The sequence below is a fragment of the Xyrauchen texanus genome, chromosome 27 (genome assembly GCF_025860055.1).
Source record: "Xyrauchen texanus isolate HMW12.3.18 chromosome 27, RBS_HiC_50CHRs, whole genome shotgun sequence".
NCBI classification, from domain to species: domain Eukaryota; kingdom Metazoa; phylum Chordata; class Actinopteri; order Cypriniformes; family Catostomidae; genus Xyrauchen; species Xyrauchen texanus.
The window spans coordinates 37,019,666-37,043,839 of NC_068302.1; the positions used below are offsets into that span (position 1 = coordinate 37,019,666).

At 37.6% G+C, this 24,174-nt stretch overlaps 2 protein-coding genes across 2 annotated transcripts; one reads left to right on the plus strand and one right to left on the minus strand.

Annotated features, from left to right (window-relative positions):
* LOC127621284 (pre-rRNA-processing protein TSR2 homolog) lies at positions 1-2,995 on the plus strand. Its single transcript, XM_052094810.1, has 5 exons — positions 1-81; positions 1,905-1,995; positions 2,078-2,169; positions 2,300-2,449; positions 2,770-2,995. The coding sequence occupies exons 1-5, from the start codon at positions 1-3 to the stop codon at positions 2,893-2,895; spliced, it is 540 nt and encodes a 179-aa protein (XP_051950770.1). The 3' UTR covers positions 2,896-2,995.
* Positions 2,996-4,443: 1,448 nt separating this feature from the next.
* Positions 4,444-23,720, minus strand: srpk3 (SRSF protein kinase 3). Its single transcript, XM_052094808.1, has 16 exons — positions 23,660-23,720; positions 23,137-23,251; positions 20,941-21,347; positions 19,251-19,359; positions 18,962-19,049; positions 17,659-17,746; positions 17,173-17,279; positions 16,740-16,905; positions 14,615-14,640; positions 9,894-10,092; positions 7,674-7,898; positions 7,295-7,392; positions 7,033-7,140; positions 6,783-6,852; positions 5,555-5,647; positions 4,444-5,113 (listed from the first exon to the last, which is right to left on the minus strand). The coding sequence occupies exons 1-16, from the start codon at positions 23,673-23,675 to the stop codon at positions 4,929-4,931; spliced, it is 2,100 nt and encodes a 699-aa protein (XP_051950768.1). The 5' UTR covers positions 23,676-23,720; the 3' UTR covers positions 4,444-4,928.
* Between the last annotated feature and the right edge of the window lie 454 nt (positions 23,721-24,174).

Genomic DNA, 24,174 nt, shown 5'->3' on the forward strand with positions numbered 1-24,174 from the left:
ATGGCGCCGCTCACATCTTCCACACGTGAGTTGTTCGTTGAGGCAGTTGGGGCTGTCTTGGAAACGTGGCCAGTGTTGCAGGTGATTAATAATTCTTAAACATGTATTTCGGACACTTCTCTTATAACATACACTCACCTAAAGGATTATTAGGAACACCTGTTCAATTTCTCATTAATGCAATTATCTAATCAACCAATCACATGGCAGTTGCTTCAATGCATTTAGGGGTGTGGTCCTGGTCAAGACAATCTCCTGAACTCCAAACTGAATGTCAGAATGGGAAAGAAAGGTGATTTAAGCAATTTTGAGCGTGGCATGGTTGTTGGTGCCAGACGGGCCGGTCTGAGTATTTCACAATCTGCTCAGTTACTGGGATTTTCACGCACAACCATTTCTAGGGTTTACAAAGAATGGTGTGAAAAGGGAAAACATCCAGTATGCGGCAGTCCTGTGGGCTGAAAATGCCTTGTTGATGCTAGAGGTCAGAGGAGAATGGGCCGAATGATTCAAGCTGATAGAAGAGCAACTTTGCCTGAAATAACCACTCGTTACAACCGAGGTATGCAGCAAAGCATTTGTGAAGCCACAACACGCACAACCTTGAGGCGGATGGGCTACAACAGCAGAAGACCCCACCGGGTACCACTCATCTCCACTACAAATAGGAAAAAGAGGCTACAATTTGCAAGAGCTCACCAAAACTGGACAGTTGAAGACTGGAAAATGTTGCCTGGTCTGATGAGTCTCGATTTCTGTTGAGACATTCAGATGGTAGAGTCAGAATTTGGCGTAAACAGAATGAGAACATGGATCCATCATGCCTTGTTACCACTGTGCAGGCTGGTGGTGGTGGTGGTGGTGGTGGTGGTGTAATGGTGTGGGGGATGTTTTCTTGACACACTTTAGGCCCCTTAGTGCCAATTGGGCATCGTTTAAATGCCACGGCCTACCTGAGAATTGTTTCTGACCATGTCCATCCCTTTATGGCCACCATGTACCCATCCTCTGATGGCTACTTCCAGCAGGATAATGCACCATGTCACAAAGCTCGAATCATTTCAAATTGGTTTCTTGAACATGACAATGAGTTCACTGTACTAAAATGGCCCCCACAGTCACCAGATCTCAACCCAATAGAGCATCTTTGGGATGTGGTGGAACGGGAGCTTCGTGCCCTGGATGTGCATCCCACAAATGTCCATCAACTGCAAGATGCTATCCTATCAATATGGGCCAACATTTCTAAAGAATGCTTTCAGCACCTTGTTGAATCAATGCCATGTAGAATTAAGGCAGTTCTGAAGGCGAAAGGGGGTCAAACACAGTATTAGTATGGTGTTCCTAATAATCCTTTAGGTGAGTGTAGTATATTTTAATTTATAATTTGATGTGATTCATGCATTGGAAAACAGACAGCTATAAAGCTAGTAAGTTGGCTTCTGCAATGTATAAACAAATAGGTCATAAATACAGAATAAACAAAGATTTATGTAACACGTTACACTTGCTGCTCTTTGGCATGATGTTTTGCCCCGTTGCACAGTCTCACAATTTTGATTTATGTCCTGTTCAAATCGATCTGTCCTGTGTAGTGTTGGGTGTAATGCATTACTAAGTAATTCATTACTGTAATTAAAATACTTTTTCATAAAAATAAAGTAAGGGACTACTCTAAATTTTCAAGTTATTGAATTAGTTACTTCTGACATAATTGTGTTAAATACTGTGTACGTAATGCAATTACTTTTCAGACAGAGTAATTAGTACAGCAATCTAATCACACTGTAGAAGATGTAATTAGTAGTTAGTAATTAGTAACTTGCACAAACACTGGTCCCGTGAGAGCAGTTAAAAGATCTTTTGATTTATCTCACCTAATTTCTCTTTTCTTAATCTCTCAGATCGCAGTCGATAATGGTTTTGGAGGTGTACATAGTCAGCAGAAAGCGGACTGGATGGTGGCCATGCTGCAGCAGTATTTCAACGACAACGGTTTGAGCTGTCAGACAATTGTTTCCCTTTTTGCTTTGTTAAAGGTTGTTTTGCTTTCTTCATGTCTCGTCTTTCCTCACAGTTGACCTACAGCAGAATGAAGTGGAGGACTTCATCTCAGACTTGATGAATAATGAATTTGACACAATGGTGGAGGATGGCAGCCTGCCCCAAGTTTGTTTTTATGCTCATATCAAAGATGATTTGATCCAAACTCACTACAGTTAACCTCTTTCTATTGATCATTCTCAGTAGCATCTTGTGCTTTTTAAAACTTAGTGTTTTTATCTGTACTCTTGCTCAGGTGGCACAGAAGGTGTGTGTGATGTACCAGCAGTGTCAACAACGTAAACTGACAGAGGTCAGAGATCAGATATGTGAACTGGCACAGAAAAAGAGCACTGGAAGGGCAAAGGGCACACCTGTAGATGATGATAAGAGTGAAGATGAAGAGGTATATATCATTTTTTTATTTGTTATTATTATTTCTAGTTTCATAGTTTCTCATTGACAGTTGAGATAAGATTGTTTTGGTGAGACAAACTCTTGTATAGGGGTACGACATTGTACCATTTTGTTTCCAATATGCACTTATAATCTTGGTTAAAAGGTTTGGTTGCCGAAACCAATTTTTTGGTGGGGTAAAACAACTCATTTCTACTCACACTCTGGCCCTCAAAACGTAAATACTGTTTTTGCTACTGTAACTTATAGACCTCCTATGAATGGGTCAATTTAATTATCAATAATAATCTCACTGGTTTTTTCTCTCAGGCTATGGAGTGTGATGGAGATGGACCATCAATCATCAGTGCAGCAGTAATGGAGAAATCTCCACCTCAGGCCACTAGTAATGAGGAAGAGGATGATGGCTGGACTGTTGTGCGCAGGAATAAGTGACTGGACTTCAGTAAGGACTGATGGATTTCATCATTAAAAGATATTCAGTGGGTTTTGTCACTCTGGACTGTGACAGACTCTCAAAAACCTACAATGAACTCTTGAACCCCGCAGTATTTGGGGGCTGACTGTCGTCTGACCAGTTCAAACACTTGGTGTTTGAATGGACAGATTATCTCACCAAACCCAGGGGGTATTGTTTCATACCAACCTAATTCAGAGTTATAAAATGTTGGTTACAGCCAGACATTAACCAATGAAAATTAGATATGCAAAATGTATACAAGTAACAAAGTTTGTAATCTTGTTGATTATTGACCGTTTAAGCCTGACGACTTGTAGTTTAATGTCTGCTGTGGTCATTTGTCACCCCCTTGTGGACAAAACCGTCATTACAGCGGCAAATGCAATGCTGGATTTCTACATCTTATCCCAGAAAACCAATCATAAACTAAGAAATACTTGCCTCATTAAATATGAATGTACTATTTGTTTACAAACACTTCAGCACATGCATAGTAAGTGGTGGCTGAAAGCCTGCAAACTGTTATTAGATTTGACAGATTAGACAGCTAGTGCCAACTAAATATCACTAAATGTTGCCTTCAGGTTCAAAGCTAGGTAGGTTTGAGTTCACTATTGCTAGTAAGAGTTAGTTATAATCATATTCTTAACTATACTATTATAGTGGTGGCTGTGGCTCAGGTGGTAAAGCGATTCGGCTGCCAATCGCAGGGTTGGTGGTTTGAATCCTGGCCCACACGACCCCACATGCTGAAGTGTCCTTGGGCAAGACACTGAACCCCAAGTTGCTCCCAATGGCAGGCTAGCACCTTGCGTGTATGAGTGTGAATGGGACACAGTGTAAAGCGCTTTGGTAACCTCTAAGGTTAAAAAAGCGCTATATAAGTGCAGACCATTATTATAAATTAGTTAATAACATAACTGTAATAAAATGTTCGCTAAAAAAGCCACGAGCTGGCCACACCCCCTCTTTCCAAATCCCCACCCTCCAAAGATAACTTTGTGGCCGATACCGAGCAGGAGACCGTCATCCCACGGCTGTCAATACACTTATATTCAAGACACATTCTCTAAAAACAAGTCTAAATATATTATATGTTGCTTCTCAAGTAAATGTTTCTTGTTTTAAGGATTTTTTGATAATTTTAAATGGAAAACAAGACAAAAATAAAATAAAAAATGAACTAAGTATTTATTTTCTTGTAATTCAGTGAATGTCATTTAGAGAGATTTTTAAAAGATGATTTTGTCATCCTCTATTGTTAGTAAGCAAGTTTAATACAACCTTTTAAATCGAGGCGCAAGCTGAATAGTCGGTTAAAAACTAATGATTAATCGTTGCAACAATCCCCCGAACTGTCGAATAATCTTTAAGATTAGTTGATTATCAAAATAATCGCAAGTTGCAGCCCTAATTATGAGACCAATGTATTCTTAAAATATATGTACATATACATTATATTTAGTATGTTCACACTGCACTGTTACATTATCTTTTGATCACTTCAAAAATACTCTTAACACTTTGAGTGATCCTTTATTCTTCGGTACACAGGGTTTTAATTCATTATTGAATTCAATCAAGTACTACTCATACAGGGTTCTGTATGTTCATAAACAAGCATTCCTCACACATATTGGCAGACAATAATAAAAGGGTGAGGGGCTTTTTTTTTTTTTACTTTTCTGTTTTTGCAGATGTCATGTCAAGGCACTATTTCAACATAAATATGTGACCCTTCTACACAATTAGATGACTGTACAATGAAAACATTTGACAGACTACAGACAATTCATCCTCATCTTCAGAGATCAAAGCTTCTTTAAATATATTTATGTATAAAAAACAACATACGTTTGAGGTTCTAGCTAATGTGTGCTCAGAATTCAGTGTCTCCAGTTTGTTTTACCTCAACAGTAAGTTTTCGCCCTGAAAGGTGCCCAATTGGACCTAAAGGATGCAGACCGCACAAATGCAGTGAATGAACGTTTTCAGGGGAGATACAGTGTTATGAGTTGATCCATGGGTGTTGTAGACACTCAGCTGCTGTAGCGCGGTTCTCTGGTATAAACTCAAGCATGGTGAGGAGGAAGTCACTGAACTGGGCCGCCTGGTCCAAGGGCCACTCATATTTCTCCAGCAATACCTCAAATAGTGCCCATGGCTTAAGGTTTGCGATATGCCGCAGCTCACCTGCCAACACACACATATTCATACACTTTAAATTCAAGGGCGCCATAACTCGCAGACATCAAGGTGGCCTACTTTCCACCTCACTAGTCATACGTTGAATTTGATCAGAAATCCAGCCATGGATTGAGTGATTTTCGTGCTTCTCATTCCTATCCAATTAAAGTGAACGGGGACTGACATCATTGAGCACGAGAACTTCCCTAATGGGCTGATCTTTGCAAGGTTGTTTTGAGCTAATTATACCCTGATGACTCACCACGAGACTGGAAAACCCTGCTAGAATAACCACTGAGCTAATGAAACAGCACTTCATCATGTGTTCTGTGGTTTGTCTATTAAATCATCTTAAGTCTTGATGTACTCTGTTCAGTTTAGAAAAGGTTAACAAAAATGAGAAGCTATATTAGGAAACACAAACAATGAGATGTCCTTTTCTCTTACCTATACGGGTGAAGTATTCTCTGGAGTATCTGCCTGAGAGAGCGAAGTGTGGAGGAATGGGGCCCAACAACTCAACTATGTGAGCTATGTGATCTGGAAAACAACATCAAAGATTTGTTGGACTAAATAAGGTGTTTTTATCCAACGATAAAACAATTATCTGTTATTTGTAAATCCTTCTCTTGTACTTTCATCCTTTGCAATGTTTAAGACCACATGAGGGGCCTGGTTAGCTCCGCTGACTAACACCCCTGGAGTCACGAATTCGAATCCAGGGTGTGCTGAGCGACTCCAGCCAGGTCTCTCCTAAGCAACCAAATTGGCCCGGTTGCTAGGGAGGCTAGAGTCACATGGGGTAAAATGGTCGCGATTTGTGGTTCTCGCTCTCAATGGGGCACGTGGTAAGTTGTGCGTGGATCGCGGAAAATAGCATGTGCCTCCTCATGCTTTGAGTCTCCACAGTGTCATGCACAATGAGCCACGTGATAAAATGCACAGATTGACGGTCGCGGAAGCAACTGAGACTTGTCCTCCGCCACCCGGAGTGAGGTGAATAACCGCGCCACCACGAGGCCCTAGTAAGCAGTGGGAATTGGGCATTATATATTGGGGAGAAAAGGGGATAAAATAAAAAAAGACCACATAATATTGCATTCTGAAATATTCTTTGAGTCTGAGTTAATTTAAAAACTGTAGGTGAAAACAGGTGTGGTGCTAGGGGTGGGCTTCAGCCCCGGATGTTTGCCAAAAACAAAAAACATCCAGTGAGCGACAGTTCTGCAGATGGAAACGCCTTGTTGATGAGAGAGGTCAACAGAGAATGGCCAGACTGGTTCAAGCTGACAGAAAGGCTACAGTAACTCAGATAACCGCTCTGTTCAATTGTAGCGAGCAGAATATCATAGTGGTAAAATACAATAGGTCTCGAATATAATGTTAGGAAATTTATGATACACATAAAACGAGGGAAAGAAAATTCTTGAGCATTTTTGCCCCAAGCCCGCAAGAAAAATAACCCGGATCAGAATTTGATTGGATTGTGCAATGTTAGGCTTTGATATTATTGTCTGGTATTATTTTCTCATGCTCACACAGCTTTATATTTCAGCAGAGAGGTAAATTGTTTTCAGTGCAAGAGAAATTTATTAGATTTTGGTAAAAAAAAAAATTGTGGGAATAATGAGCACTGATGAATCGTGCACAATAAAGACCAAGAAATAATGCTGACCTTCATCTCTTGTGTAGTCCTCTCCTGAATGAGGCTCAAACAGGTAGTCTCCAGTAGCCAACTCAAATGCCTGTGGAGAAACAAAAATCAACATATAACAGCCTGAAACATACAGCGCTTCTACACTAAACAAAAGTGAAGAACATCAAATAAACTTTTAGATGAAAAAGCAGCAGACGGTTTTCACAGTGACTTTGCTAAAGCAAAGTTTGTTTGATAAATTTTGATTTTGAGGTAAATGAGTTTGTACCATACACGCAGTGCTCCATATGTCAGCAGGAGGCCCATATTCTGCTCCGATCAGGACCTCCAGAGCTCGATACTGACGTGTCTGAATGTCCTCTGTAAAGTGCTTGTGCTGAAACAGAGAGGACAACACTGCAATCAACAAGCAGTATTTCACATAATTTAAATGTAAATATCTCGGAGCATGCTATTTGGGTTGTTTTTAAGGACCTGACATGAACCATCGTTCACTTTATGAATGTAAAGAATTGACACAAGGTACTTACCACCCAGCATGCATTGCCCAGGTCTGCAATCTTGATGCGTATCTTGTCTGCGTTCTGAGGTTCAAGAGGATTCACCAAAAAATCAGCAGCAGAGTATGCTGAAATATGAGTATAAGTGAAAATTATGACGTGATAAATCCTGGGATGGCAGATGAAACGAGACTTTTTTATTTAATTTAATACTGAGAAGTATCAATAAAAAACGGTTAAATTAAAATATGATTTTATTTAATTTATTTACCCATTATTTGTTTGCTTAAGTACTGCAACATTAGAAGGTGATTAGAATAGTATAATTTAACCATTCCACCTTAAATACATGCTTTCATATTTTGCAATTGAAGTATTCTTTAAACTGAAACCAGACTGGAGCACTTACAGTTGGGTGACAACAGCGAATGCTCTGTGGAGTAGCTAGACAGAGTAGACAGAGCAGATTCAGAGGTAGCAGACAGGATGGATCCAGACAGACCCGACAGGCCTGATCCAGGGCTGGAGAACCGCATGGGCCCGTAGCCATTAAACCCCTCCTCCAGCCACGGTGAGCCAGATTCTGGACTGTGTTTAGTCTGAGCCCCTAACAAGGAGTGACCGTTACCATTCACTGTAGCAGAGACATTAAAAAGAAAGTTAAAGTGGAGGAAATAGTATCAATTTCTAAAACGTTTCATAACTTGTGAAGTTGTTTGAGCATTTTTATTTTTCTAAATGATACAGTTGAAGCCAGAAGTTTAGGTTGAAGTCATTAAAACACATTTTTTTAACCACTCCATAGATTTAATATTAGCAAACTATAGTTTTGGAAAGTCATTTAGGACATCTACATTTTTTTTTACATTTTACTTTTTGAAAATTGCAGAAAATTATGTTAAGCCTCAAGGCAAGTAGCTTCTGATAGGAGTTGTACTGAATTGGAGGTGTAAAATAGGTGTAAAATACATCCTTTGGAAAATACCTGTACCTTATAGAAAATATAGAAAATTTGTGGGCAGAACTGAAAAAGCGTGTGCGAGCAAGGAGGCCTACAAACCTGACTCAGTTACACCAGTCCTGTCTGGAGGAATGGGCCAAAATTCCAGCAACATATTGTGAGAAGCTTGTGGAAGACTACCCAGAAGGTATGATCCAAGTTAAACAATTTAAAGGCAATGCAGCCAAATACTAACAAATTGTATGTAAACATCTGATCCATAAATAATTCTCTCTACTAATATTCTGACATTTCACATTCTTAAAATAAAGTAGTGATCCTAACTGACCAAAGACAGGGAATGTTTTCTACGATGAAATGTCAGGAATTGTGAAAAACTGAGTTTAAATGTATTTGGCTAAGGTGTATGTAAACTTCTGACTTCAACTGTACAAATTAACAATGAGATCAAAATTAAATTTAAACAATTCTATCAACATGACATGTCCAGGCCTGAAAAGAAGTCACTGCAAATATTTAGCATTTCATTTTCATAGTAAAATCAAGTTCCAAATAAATACAAAAAATTTAGCAAATGAGATTCCTTTCTTAAGCGTTCAATTGACTGGATTGTACAAAAATGTGGATTACTACAAGGTTATGTAACATATAATTTTTTTTTGTTAAAATCCCAGTAAAAGTTACTATATCATGATGTATATGGTTACCATGATATCAAAATTACTCATCCCATGATAAGATTTTGGTCAAACCGCCGACCCCTATAAATCCTTTAAGCTCAGATGGGCCCCACCGGTGGGTCCACAAGAAAAAATAAAATAAAAAAAATGATCAAAATATTAATATCTACAGTCTTGACCAACGCAAAATAGCTTAGAAGCTGTACTTTACAATGAATGTAGGCATTAAGACCAAAACTGAAAAAGTGTTTGGAAATTTCCAGACAAATCAGAAGTGTTCAGTTTTGATAGTTTGTTTAAATCACAGATGAAAATATAGTGAGTAATAGCTAAAGTGTATCTCTTTAAAATACACATTTCATGTGAACAGGTGTTGCTCATATATCGCGTTTTCACTTATAACTTCACGAAAAATAAACAGAACATAAAATATCACATGCCATTACTTCGGCTATCTGGCTACAAACACGTTAGACTTTGCTGGATCAGATGATTTTTCATCTGAAAATCTGTAGCATCATGGAGCGCTAAACCAATCGGATTGGGTTCAGATTGCTCCAACCAGTGGTGATAGTCCTCCATATTTGGGCAGAGATTTATGTGATCAATTATTCTAATACATATGGCCACCAGGAGATGATGCTAAGTACATGACACAGACTCAATAATGACTCAAATGACACAGAATAAAACTAATTCTGTTAAATCTCATTACTAAAATCTTGTCTGCATGCTATGCAAACCTTTAGTCATTGCTGTGTTTGCATGTGTAATTAGTTCTTATGTGCAATTATTATGTTTTATTTGTCTGGAGAGGATTTTGGGCACTAGGATAAATTATATTTGTAATGCTATAACTTTTGATTGCTTTGTTGAATCAACAAAATTACAGTTGACATGATTCTGAACAAAACAAAAGCAGTTTTTCTGAGCCAGAATTTCATTGACTATTTATCTGATTTCTGATTAGAGTAGATGAACTGCTCACTTTGTGCTTGTGTGTCATCGTCCTCTCCATCTTCACTAAGTCTCCAAAGTGCCCGTGTGTTTCCAGAAGCATCTGATGGCAAAACTCCATCCAGCTCCTCCATCCGCTTAAGATCCAGCAGCCTCTCGTCCAACAGACGCTGCTGCCGTTTGGCTTTCCTTTTCAACTTCTTCTTCTTGTTTTTTGATAATTTTCCCAACTAGACAGACACAAACACACATGAATGGAAATGAGAGAGTAAGGGGGGCATTAGAACATCTTTCAGTTCAACAAATTTCCAAAACACCTTCAACAAAAAGCATGACAGATCTGATATGATGTTAGCTGAACATTGATTCCAGTTATGTTTACAATCTCACAAACTTTGAGGGTTAGGGTTGATTATAGGTGCTATTGATTTTGTTTAATATGCTCTCACTAAACATCAGTGGAGTTTTGTGAAAAAAAACAACAACTAATCTCTCCTTTCTTGCAACAAACAAATATGTTCACAAATTGTTAGTAAATGTGTTGCATCTTTCTAGGGAGGTTTCCTTCACCACTGTTCTCTTTAGCTTGCTAATTGGTTGTAAGGCACCATTTCCTGTTAAGCTGCCTCGGGATGATAATTACTGCAAATAACACCAAAACAAATAAATAAATTACATCTACTATTTCCATAATACTCTAATACTATGTATAAAAAAACAACCCAATATTTTAAAAATATTAAAGATATTTAGGTTTATTAACTTACAGCAGCTGTCTTTACATTTTAGGAAGGAGGTCCCCTGCAGTCATCATTTTTGGGGGTACCTGGCATTAAACAGTTTGAAAACCCTTGAGCTAAATCACTAGTTAGTTCCTATCATTTTACAGGGGCTTCTCAACAGTTGTTTGTTATAACACGATGTACCAGTTCCTTAGGCATCAACCAATGATGAGTCATTTTAAAACTATTCCCTCATTGTTGTATGAACTCCATGCTTGCACTGACGCAGCATAAACAGAACTCTGTCACGGGGGTTATCCGACACCCCTGCGCCATTTCCTGCTCTGGGACTATTTTGGGATGGCAGCTCTGTTGCCATGTCTGTTGTTCGGTCGAGCCGTGATACATCTGTCCGACTGGGAGTCTTCTTACTGGACTGACATGATGAACTTGTGTCTGGTGCTGTCTTTAAAACTACTGCTGCAGACACAGATATATATATTTATGAGAGGTACTTAACTGTAACCCAGGCTTTTTACTTTTTACTTTTACTGCATTTTAAAAATAGGCAGACTTTTTAACCTCGCAATTTCAAATTGGGTCACTATCCAAACTAAAGGCCTCAGAGAAGTGCAAGCACTAATGTCTATTAACAGCACATTCACAAAAACAGGAGCTTTCTATATTACAGAGGACAACAATAGATCAAATTATGAACATTTTAAATCATTGGTTCATAACTGTTGGGTAGTGACCCAAAAACAGGTCTGAGGTCTGTACCTATAGGGTTGCCAAACTGCAATGAAAAAGCTAAATTAAATGCAAGTACTAAAATGAAACTAACGATATAAATGTGCATAACTCAGATAACAAAATGAATAGGCTGATAAACTATTAAAAGAGGGAAAAGTTCGCATATCAAGGGTTCCACATCTAGAACGGTGTAGCACTGTTGTTCGAGGGCGGGGGTGGGGTGCATGCAAATTGTGTTTATTGTGGATCAAACTTTCAAAATGGCATCATTAAACAGAGAACATAAATTAAACGATTTGTAAAATATCACAAAATACAAAAAAATAAATTCTCGCACATCGGTAACATGTAAGCGTTACCTATGATTTTAGAGAGGACCTTCCTGGGGTTATGATGTTTCTAGCCGCACTGAATACATGTTCAGTCAACGAAATTACGGGCAACATGTCTGATAACAAATACGAAAAAATAATACACATTATGAGGTAATTAAACAATTCTATTTAAAACATACTGTCGACGAAAATATGACGTATAATAAATAACACTGCGAGATATTACAATGCACTATCAATGTTTCATTTAGAAGAAGAAAAGCCTTGTTGAATGAAACTGTCAAAAGATTCATTCGGAGTCTGAGCTGCGGAAGCTAAAGAGCTGAACACCTGTAAACTGAAGTGCTTAGTGGGTTAATCACCTTTTATCAATGTAACTCGCATTGTGAATAGGTCGTAACAATGCACTATGTAGCGGAAAATCCTAAAGTCTCTAAAAAACAAAAAATTAATACGTCTCTAGCATTAAGAATCAACAACACCGTAACCAAGGATCCAATACTTCACTATACTCATATGCTATTATTTCAATCATTTATTTAACATTTTCAAGCACATCATCGCTGGTGCCACTTCACCACCGTGGTGGGGCATTTTTCAAGATGATCCTAACATCCCTACCCATATACACTCACCTAAAGGATTATTAGGAACACCTGTTCAATTTCTCATTAATGCAATTATCTAATCAACAATCACATGGCAGTTGCTTCAATGCATTTAGGGGTGTGGTCCTGGTCAAGACAATCTCCTGAACTCCAAACTGAATGTCAGAATGGGAAAGAAAGGTGATTTAAGCAATTTTGAGCGTGGGATGGTTGTTGGTGCCAGACGGGCCGGTCTGAGTATTTCACAATCTGCTCAGTTACTGGGATTTTCACGCACAACCATTTCTAGGGTTTACATGTGCATCCCACAAATCTCCATCAACTGCAAGATGCTATCCTATCAATATGGGCCAACATTTCTAAAGAATGCTTTCAGCACCTTGTTGAATCAATGCCACGTAGAATTAAGGCAGTTCTGAAGGCGAAAGGGGGTCAAACACAGTATTAGTATGGTGTTCCTAATAATCCTTTAGGTGAGTGTAATTTGAGGTTGATGTCAAAGGCTGTGTTCATCAGTCACTTGGGAGAGGACAGGTTGCATGAAATGCCCTCATCTTCAAAAATCATGATGAACAAAACTAGGCAAAGTAAAATAAAATACGACCCTGACTACATTAAATATGGGCTCACCTGCAACTAGGATAAACATGGTTTGTGCTTACCACAATGTGTTTTGAGGAAATGACTGTCTGCCGACAGAACGAAACCATTGAAATTCATGAGACATATTTCTGGTAATAATTTTGCATATTGCTGGGACTATGCAGTTCCTTGTAATATTAATCCATTATTTACAGTGTTTGATTTTAACAACGTTTTGTACGATACACAATTCAGGTGCTGTGTTGGGTCGCCACTTGCCGTCCAATGTAAAATTTGCATCCTCAAGCAAAACCAGTTGAGGCCACTTGTTTAAATCATTTATGATATTCACAAGCCATTGTTACAACATCTCACAACATTTAAAATATGAAGAGAGTAAAAAGAAGGTGATGCAAAAGAGGAAATCACAAGGATTAAGATCAATTAAATGAAAAAAAATGTCATAATAAAGAGAAGAAGAGACCTAAAACACTGATCACTGCAAATGCAAACCTAAAGAAAACACGAGCATTAAAGATTCGAATTAATAAAAGGATAAAAAAATTGCACATTTATTAGTATTTGTTATTTGCATTGTGGTTTGCGAATGCAGCAATGCTAGTTAACAGAATACATTGTCAATTCAAGTAAAACAATACAATGTTAATATCTTAAGTTAACAGGTCCACAGATGTGGGTTACAGTAAATGCTGATGATGAAAGCAGGGCGACCAATAGTCAATATAATGCAGAGATATACATTACAATTTAAAGCTGAAGTACATAACTTTTCCCAATGTTAAAACACTTTTTTTAATCCCAGTTTATAACAACTAAGTTAGCCATTCATAGGTTAATTTTCTAGAAAACTGTAAACACGTTGTCTCTGTGGTGCAATAAAATTGACTGTGTTCGCTTAGAACCGACTCAAATGATACTCAACTAATGCCGTGAGTAGGGGATGGGACTATCTCTTTGTTTGACCAATGGCAGACGAAGGGTGTATTGTTTATTTTTGCAATTCCGTTCGTTGGCGCTAGAAATTACACACTTCAGCTTTAATGATAGAAAATGAGACATGCACAAATTTGTTGAAATTAAATGAGCACTAATTTTACACAATGTTTACTTTTCAAAATTCAGAGGTGCATTATCCATTGACAAAGCTGTTTTGAGACAAAGAGGAACTAATTGGGTGGGGGTTATTAGCTGATAATCTTAAAATGCCCAAATACTGTCAATTAATCAGACTGCCCGTTATATTATCTAGTCCGTGTCATATAATACCCTTCCCAGCATGACTCTTTCTTTTCAACAATTTTCAACTTGACTGAAGAGACAGTCTTCTCTCTTTTTTTTTGCTATTCATCTCATTTATATTCAGGAGGAGAGGAAAATGTGACAGTAAATTGTAAAATCACCCTCAACCATGCAGGGAAGGTGCATGAAATAAGGGAAGCAGAATAGAGGGAGCTGAAACACAGCGGATCTCTATCCCGACCGTCATGACTTGAGAAAAGATAATGCTCCTGTCTGAGCACAACGTACTGCAGTGTTCTCATTTGAAAAATGTCACTGGCAACTTTAATTCCCAAGAATACAAGAAAAGAATGAGTTGCCCAATTCCCAGTGGTTCAAGCCCATATCTCTACAGAGGCAGGGGTGGGTTAGGAGACAGCAGGCAGACTCAAACAGTCATGTGTCATTTACTACATCCTCTCTGTGTTTAAGCAGGCACAACTCTGAACGTACCTGTTTCTCCCTTGGGGCCGTGCTAACTGCCATCAGAACAGAGGAGGAAAGAAGGGGAAGGGACAGAAAACCACAATGATAATAATTATAATAATTAAAAGAAAAGAAAACAGAGAAAGAAAAGATAGGACACAGTTAGAAAGCAAATAGACGACAGAAGAAATTAGAAATGATTGGCATATTCACCACAGAAGCAGAAGAGAGATGACGACCAGCATGCACATTAATGTAATTGCACAGTTCAATCGGAAAATGAGACGATTTGAAGTTAAAAACACATCCAGCAATTGATTTTGTGTTTATGTCTTGCCTTCTTTCTTCTTACCTTTCTTCCTTCAAAATTGCAATAATATAACAAAGTAAACCCTAATCTGTATTTCAGAGTAAATTTTTGAGGATTAATGAACTAGCCAACGTGTTTGAATGGAGTTGGAAATAAACGTCACAGAAAGGCAGATCTCAACAAGCAGGATCAATCACCTTTACTATAAAGAGTGTGACCGTGATTAAAGTTATGTACGGTTTGGGCTTGAAATGCAAAATCTGGATTTAATGTCATTTAGTTACTGCTAAAGATAATGAAAAATAATAATAATTCAGAGTAAACATCAACTAAAGGGCTAATTGTCAATAAAATGTGTTGTGCATATTTCTACCCAAAATTAGAGGAAAGAAATAAAAAATTACATTTAGCTTTTTTAGGATCATTATTTTTTGGGGGGACATTTACAATTATTTTCTTGACAATTGAGCATATCCCCACACCTAGGATTTCTTATTACCACACGGCAAAAAAAAAAAAAAAAAAACCTGTGGAGAAAAAAAAGCAATGCTATGATTTAAACAATAATTAAAATAATTGATATTTAAATTGTATACATCATGGTTGTGTGTGTACATTTGATTTATTTCTTAAATACAGCAAAAATGAAGGTATTACAGTAATGAGAATCATCTTTGAGATTAATGGGAATCACAAAGAAAATATAAAGTAAAACTATTATGTTAAAGGGATAGTTCACCCAAAAATGAAAATGATCTCATAAATTATGAGATCATTTTCATTTTCTCATCTTCATGCCGTTCCAGATGTGTTTGACGTTCCTCCTTCTGCTGAACACAAACCATACTTTAAAAAAATGTCTTTTAGGCCAGAACTTTGAAGGTCCAAAAAGCACATAAAGGCAGCATTAAAGTAATACTCATGACTCCAGAAGTTAAATCTAAATCTTCCGAAGTGATATGATAGGTGAGAAACAAATCAATGTTAAAGCCCATTTTTTACAATAAATGTCCACTTTCACTTCCACATTCTTCTTTTGTTTTTGGCGATTCACATTCTTTGTGCACATCTCCACCTACTGGGCAGGGAGGAGAATTTATAATGAAAAAGGACTTAAATATTGATCCGTTTCTCACCCACACCTATCATATTGTTTTTAAAGATATTAATTTAACCACTGGAGTCTTATGCATTACTTTTATGCTGCCTTTATGTGATTTTTGGACCTTTAAAGTTCTGGCCACCATTCACTTGCATTGTATGAACCCACGGAGCTGAGATATTCTTCTAAAAATCTTTGTTTGTGTTCAGTAAAAGAAAGAAAGTCATACACATCTGGGATGGCATGAGGGTGAGTAAAGGATGAGATAATTTACAATTTTTGGGTGAACAATTTCTTTAATGAGAATTTGGTAAAATGTACATAATTGTCACAATTCAACAATTTTTAACTACCCCTGGTATATTAGCATGCCAAGCAGGTCATGTAAAGCATATCATCATAATATGAAAAAATTTTCAGTGATGAAAAGCTGCTTTTTCCGGTGTAATAATACAATACATATTGCTGTAAATTTGAAAAAGTGAATAAAACTAATTACATTGATCAGAGAATTGTGGGTGACCACATCATCGTATGCCATTCATTACAGTATATAGTGTATACGGTTTAATTATTCACTGTGTCTCTCATAATTAATGTATTCAAAAAATGCATTATGCAAGCATTAAATAAGTAATACACTAGTCTGAAAGGAGTCTTATGTAAGTCTCACATGATCGTAATGTGAGCATAATGTCACACTCAGAAATAAAATAACTTGTGAAATGTGAAAAACGTACCAGAAGAGCCCGAGGGGGGCGGAGCTCCAGATTTCTGCCATAACGTGGCCTCCGCCGCCAATCGTCTCACGTACACCTCATTTACATCAAGCAAGATATTCTCTGGCTTTATGTCCGTATGGATGATCTTGCATTTAGTGTGCAAATAATCTAGACCCTCAAGAACCTGGAGCAGAGGAGGACATTATGAAACTGTACTGTATTTAAGTTTTAGAATACCAGAATTATATAGTAGCTGTATATTGTTGGAAAAACCTAAACGTTGCTTCAGGCCAAGCGTTTATAACTTATATGCAACATACCTGAATTTCTAGTGTCAAAATAAAAAAATTGTCAAAAATGAAATAAAGCATCTTTAAAAGCTGGCTTGTGGTTGTTTGATTGGACATTTTAAATAGTTTTTGGACATTTTATGAATGGACAGCTGACTTACCTGTCGAAGAACGCTTTTCACACAGATCAGAGGCAGGCCCATGTAGTTGGACTTGATAATCCATTTTAGCAGCTGGTGACCGAGCACCTCTAGTACCATACACACATCTGAGATAGCAGCAAGTCAAGAAAAGTGAGATAGTAACGAGCCAAGTGTATTGATTAGACAAAGCAGAACAGACAAAAGCAAGAAAGGAAAATACAGACCCAGAAAATTCAAAATGTTTAAACAACTTGAACCTGCACTCACAAATGTGTGCAGTTTCAAGTTGTCTATAAATGTGGAACTTTCTTGCATTTTTCTGTTCCATTTTCTGGTTAATTGCCACAATGTGACGTATTTCAGTAAAAACAGAATAGAAATCTGGAAATGATGCATGGTGGACTAGGGGTAATAATCCATCAGGATGTGACTCCAGCACTCAAGCTATAAGAAGTGAAGACTGCACCTGCATACTCAGTCATGTGGTATAAATGATAAGGATACGAACACCGTTGACACCAGAGATCTTAAAATCATCGATGAGCTGAACTATCCTTTCCCGTTTAGTGTCTGTGGGGTCACTGTCTCGCACCTGTGAAATAAAACTCTTTATTTCAGAGTGTTTTTCTTAAAGACAGGATATTTCAGCATTTCATTGTTTAAAGTGACACTTCACCAAAAATGTATAATCTGTCATAGGGATTCACCAACGTATCGGCCACCAATACTTATCAGCCAATAATTGACCAATTAAAAGTGGTGGTGGCGTAGTGGTCTAAAGCACATAACTGGTAATCAGAAGGTCACTGGTTTGATCCCCACAGCCACCACCATTGTGTCCTTGAGCAACGCACTTAACTCCAGGTTGCTTCGGGGGGATTGTCCCTGTAATAAGTGCATTGTAAGTCACTTTGGATAAAAGTGTCTGCCAAATGCATAAATGTTAAACAATCGGCAAATCAGTTTTAAGCATGAAATCGCTGATATGAAAAATCAATGGTTCATTTATAATAAATTATCATCAAACTTTGTAAACTCTTGTGAATTCAAATGCGCAATCCAGAAATAACGATAGCCACAGAATGTAGAAAGGCTGGCACTCTTTAGAACAATATGTAATATTTAATTTTTAATCATTCTCGTTCTCATATTAATTAGGAAAAAACTGTTACAGACATGACAGTTGTGAAAGCCGCACTTACATGACGAGGTAAATCAATCCAAAATGCTTTGAAACCAGCAAACTTTGACTTCTTAGACATTGGTATGGTGTCTATTAAGGCTACACAATTGATCGAGTTAAGATTGAAATCGCAATATGGCCTTGCGCAATAAATAAACCTTGAAAGCTTAAAAATAGACTGCATTCAGCGCATCAGTCAGCATTGTGGAAGCACATGGCGCCCTCTAACGGTGTGTATGGCATTATCCATTATACCGTAATAATCCATGTTCAATAGAAATTATTTATAGAACAATTAATAGCTTTTGTACATATTTGTACATTTTTAAAACACAATTCCTGAACAAAACCGTTATCCGATGACAACAAAATGTAAGTGTGAAAATATCAGTTTTGGCATCGGCCTATATTTTTTTGTTAAAATTGTCAAAAATGTTCATATTGGTGCATCCCTAATCTGTCATCATTTACTCACCCTCATGTTGTTCCAAACCTGTATGACTTTCTTCCGTGGAACACAAAAGGAATAAAGTCGAATGGGTTTGGAACAACATGAAGGTGAATAAATAATGACATAATTTCCATTTTGGGGTGAACTATCCCTTGAAAATCTTAAAAACTTACACATTTCAGTAGCTTAATCTCATCCAGTGCAGTCTCAGTGTAGTGCTGGGCACTTTTAACTACTTTAAGGGCCACAAACCGTTTCCGTCTACAAACAGACAAACAAATGAAATACAGTGTTTAATTCACACAGACAATCAAACGGTATTGCCTGACAATCCATACGCTTATAAACAGACAGCGGCTTATAGCTCAGAACAATGTTTACAGCACATGCAGCTAGATCCAGAACAGCGATTAAATCTCTGGGATTAGGATTCAAGCAGACTCCAGTATGTAACATACTCACTGTAGATCCCAACACAGCCATACAGTAGAGAAATGGCCCCATCCCAGTTTCCTGACCACATGATATCTGCCATTAAACAGGTCTCCAATCTTTACTGGATAATACCCTCCTAAAATAAAGTGTAAAAAACATTAGTTTTTAAACATAAAGCAATGTTATTTAAATGTACTCTCCTGCTTTTAGTTTATATATAGTACCGAATCACATGACAAACAGTAGTTTCTGGTCTAGTGATGGCCGATATGACCGTATATACCTTGTGGCAATAGCAATGTGTCAAATGCAATGTTTAGTTTGCAATTTAATTTATATTCCGGTAGATATATTTGCATGGCTATCGGTGGGCAAGACTGATTTAAAACATTTACAAAAATGATCGTGGAGAGTAGCATCAGCCTCCACATGCTGCGAGTCTCAGCGGTGTCATGCACAGCGAGCCACGTGAGAAGATGCGTGGATTGTCTGTCTCAGAAGCAGAGGCAACTGAGATTATCCTGAGATTTAGGTGATAATTCTTGTGTTTACTATGGTTCTACTATTTGTAGTAAAACCATAACCACAAAATTATGATTTTATTACCATAGTTTTCATTTTCCTGTATTATTAGTATGGTTTTACTACGAATATCAAGGTTAAAATATAGTTACTATAGTAAAACAATGGTAAATGTATTGTGAGGGAACGCAAAATTTATTGTGAGGGCACAATCCTGCCCTGTCCTCTAAGGGGCTCTAAGGGTAATATTGTGATATATAACGTTACCGTGATGAAAATGACTCATTATTTAAGATTTTGGAAATACAGCTCCACTTTTTTTACTATTTTAATGGTAATTTTTTGACTGTTATACAATTATATATAGATATATTTTTTTAATTACAAGGATTTCTATTTTAGTGGCCCTGTGATGGACTGGCGACCTGTCCAGGGTGTCCCCCGCCTTTCGCCCAATGTTAGCTGGGATAGGCTCCAGCCCCCCGCGACCCTGTACACAGGATAAGCGGTTGACGATGGATGGATGGATTTCTATTTTATACACTCAATAGTCTACAATATAATAGCCATATAAACGTAGCGTAATTAATAATAAAACATAGTTGGATATTCAGTGATATTGGCTGTGCAATATCGACTTTTGTGATTGGCCAATACTGGCAGACTGGAGCCAATGGAAATGCTTCTCCTTCGGTGCGCATCTTATTCCTCTGAGAACTTCAAAGCAGACCGCTTGAGGTAAATTATCTGGAATGATTTAATTGATTTACGACGCCTAGTATGTGAGAGTGTTATGTCTTAATGTGAGTTAGTCTGAGTGTTTTTTTATGCGTGTCATGCTATCCTTTATTTATTAACATTAGTTACATAAGGAAGCATTTGACAACAATGCAGTAAATATTTTAGGTGCATCAAAAAGCGTGCTCGTTAACCAGCAGACAAGCTAATCCAGCACAAATTAGTGCATAAAAGGTCACCAAAATGAAGTATTTGAACCTCATAATTAAATACAAAAGGAGGAGAAAAACTGCAAAAAGGTCCACTTTTTGAAAAAAGAACCCCCCCCTTTCAATAGGCTGGCTACGGACCTGTATCTGTTTATCTATCTATATCTTTCACAAAATCTCTACAAATTAGACAGCTTATAAAGACAGAACACATATAAATGTAAACTCATTTCTGATTCTCATCTTACCTCTACAGTAATCTGCCGGATTCTCCTGCTCTTCATCATCTGAGCCGAGTAATTCTGCAGGGGGCGGGGAAAAGTCTGGAGGAGGAGGGCTCAGAGCCTGCGGTGGGGTTGTCTGATTGGATAGGTTATGTGGAGAGGGAGGAGTCGTGGAGAAAACGGAAGGTAGGCCCATGGAAGGTAGGCCCACGGAAGGTGCTATAAGAGTTGAGGGTGTGTCTGGAGAGGAGACTATGGTAGGTGACGGAACCACTGCGATGGGAACTGAGTGCGGGAGGGGAGCTGGAGGCTGTAATTCTGGAGGGCTCTCAGAGAGGTTTAATGGGGGAGTTGGGGGTGAAACTGGAGGGGTGGTGGATCTGTGGATGGTGAGGATGTGGCACAGTTCATCGGTGGAAGGGACCTGGGGTCTGTATGGTAATAAATCAGAAAGAAACAAATGCTTAAAGCAGTGACTTTATCCGACTGACATCCTGTGTCATTACTTTAAATTCTGTCTTTTTTGGACATTTCTCAAGTACAGTCTTCTACAAAATATCATTTTGTTAAAAGGAACATGTCTGTTGTGTACTACAAACATTGTCATGTTTGAATGCGCACAACGTTGCTATTTATAATCAAGCATGTCAGATGACCACTCCATGAATAATAAATCAACAGCTATTATTTTTCTTATTAAATCTCAATCTGTGGCTTTCCATATTTCTTATGGTTTCACATAAAGTACATATGCCTCGATCGCCTGTACAATTCAAAATATCAACGTATGTATACATGTGCATTTTATATTAATATTAAAAATGTTTAATTTAAATATATTATGTAAAAAAAAAATGCAATTTAATGACAGCAAATGAGACGCAAAATTGTTGGGATTAAATGAAAACTAACTTTAAACCATATTTACTTAAAATTCACTAAAAAGTGGGAACCACTTCTGTAAATCAGCCAAGCTGGACAATTATTAGCCAATGCGATAAATAATATTGATAATGTTACCAAATACAAATAACCAAATAGTGGCCGTTAAATATAATAATATTGTTAAAAATATCAGTGCCCCATTTAAAAAGTATGTCACTTCCTGCCCTCTATTAGGTTAATGTAATGCAAGCAGCTGGTGTAAATATAATGTGTTAAGAATACTATACTAATGACACATAATGTGTACATAAGGGAAGCACATGCACATCTGGTCTACACATTTTCCTACTATTCCTGCCTACTTTGCACTACTAATATTATTGTCTTCTTAAAATTAATGTATCACTTAGCCTGTTTGTGTTTTTCCACATTTGAAATTTGCTTGGGATAAAACTGTTCTAAATAAATAAATGTATGTAAAAGCCGGCAAATCAGACTTTTCAACGTTTAACCTCTCTATACATACATTAAACATCACCTGCCTAATATTGCGTAGGTCCCCCTTGTGCCACCAAAACAGCGCCAACCCGCTTTTCACCCACTGATGTGTGTGAAAATCTCAGGAGATCAGTAGTTACAGAAATAGTCAAACCAGCCCATCTGGCACCAACAAACATCCATGCGATTATCTAATCAGCCAATTCTGTGGCAGCAGTGCATAAAATCATGCAAATACGGGTCAGGAGCTTCAGGTAATGTTCACATCAACCATCAGAATGGGGAAAAAATGTGATCTCAGTGATTTGGAGCGTGGCATGATTGTTTGTGCCAGACGGGTTGGTTTGCGTATTTCTGTAACTGCTGATCTTCTGGGATTTTCACACACAACGGTCTCTAGAATTTACTCCAAATGGTGCCAAAAACAAAAAACATCCAGTGAGTGTCAGTTCTTCATACAGAAACACCTTGTTGATGAGAGAGGACAACAGAGAATAGCCAGACTGTTTCGAACTGACAAAGTCTACGGTAACTCAGATAACCGCTCTGTACAATTGTGGTGAGAAGAATAGCATCTCAGAATGCTAATCTGAGATGCGGTTTGGCAATGTTTTCTTGGCACGTGGGGGACTTACACTATTTGGTAGGTGGTTTTAATGTTGTGGCTGATGTATGTGTGCATTGTTCAGACTTTTCCAATAATGTGTTAAAATAGGCCCAACGTGCATGAGCAGAGTCAATATGCTTATCTGGAGAAGTGACTCCCCTGGCCACCCTACTATGTATTTTTAGAACCAACTCACGGAGCAAAAAACCCAGATCTGGATTCACACTCACCCCAGCTCCAAACTAGAGATGTCTAATGTTGCCGTTTTGCGATGCTTCTTGTGTTTCTTCTTTTGCTTTTTGCCGTGGCTGTTCTGGGGAAGGCTGTTACTACTGCTGCTGGATACTGCCATGCATAAGAGAGAATATATTACTATAATATGTATTAACATGTTATATGCACAACCCCCGGTCACTTGTGCGACGGATGGAGGGCAATCCAGAAACATGCATGGACAGAACGAGGATATTACATCGTCAACAGGCTATATGAGTTTATTAAACGCGTTAATTTATAAATAGCCCACCAAAATAATTATACAAAAATAAAATTATTGAAAATCAAAACATTAGATTCTCTAAACATGCTCGCGCTTAGCCTCACCGCTAATGCGGGCTCTAGTCATTAAAACAAGCGTCATTTTATCCTTCACACATGCCGATAATGTAGTATTTATACTCAGGACACAAAATAAATCCATAGACATCAGTATTTTACGGCTGTTTGGCTGTATTCGAATGAAAACACGCTTACCGTTCATCGATATCATCGGGACAGCTGTCAGCTCACGCACATTCGCTCGAGTTGATTGTGCGCATGCGCGCTGTATGACAGCAGCTCGTACATGTGAGTGCAGATCCGAATCATATTTCAGCCCAAAATCAAAAAAAGAGATGGCAATTATATATAATATGAACAAAATTAAGACTATTTTATGACTATTAAGATAATTTTTCTTTGTGACATAATTTCTATGATAATTTAGCACCCCAAATTCTCATTATTCATTCATTCCTTAAAATGATCATTAAATTGTAATATAGTAATTAGCATAAATTAAAGCAAGAACAACAAATTCTACAGTGATGTACTAAATGCTTCACATTTTAATAATATATCATGTTCTCACATCACACAAATGAGAATACATTTTTCGCATTATGGTAATGAGAATTATTACCATATAATGAAAACAGCCTAATGCCAGAATAAAAAAACTTAAAAATAAAAAATAAAAATGGTCTTAAAACAAAATAAATAAAAACAAA

What these genes read in the sequence shown, in the direction of transcription:
- LOC127621284 (XM_052094810.1), top strand. Translation starts at nt 1, where the DNA reads ATGGCGCCGCTCACATCTTCCACACGTGAGTTGTTCGTTGAGGCAGTT. An exon ending in GCAGTATTTCAACGACAACG is followed by an intron (nt 1,996 to 2,077) that starts GTTTGAGCTGTC and finishes CTTTCCTCACAG; the next exon opens with TTGACCTACAGCAGAATGAA. An exon ending in ATAAGAGTGAAGATGAAGAG is followed by an intron (nt 2,450 to 2,769) that starts GTATATATCATT and finishes TTTTTCTCTCAG; the next exon opens with GCTATGGAGTGTGATGGAGA.
- srpk3 (XM_052094808.1), bottom strand. An exon ending in CTCTGGTGTCAACGGTGTTC is followed by an intron (nt 17,280 to 17,658) that starts GTATCCTTATCA and finishes CTGCTATCTCAG; the next exon opens with ATGTGTGTATGGTACTAGAG. An exon ending in GGACTACACAAGAGATGAAG is followed by an intron (nt 5,648 to 6,782) that starts GTCAGCATTATT and finishes GTTGTTTTCCAG; the next exon opens with ATCACATAGCTCACATAGTT.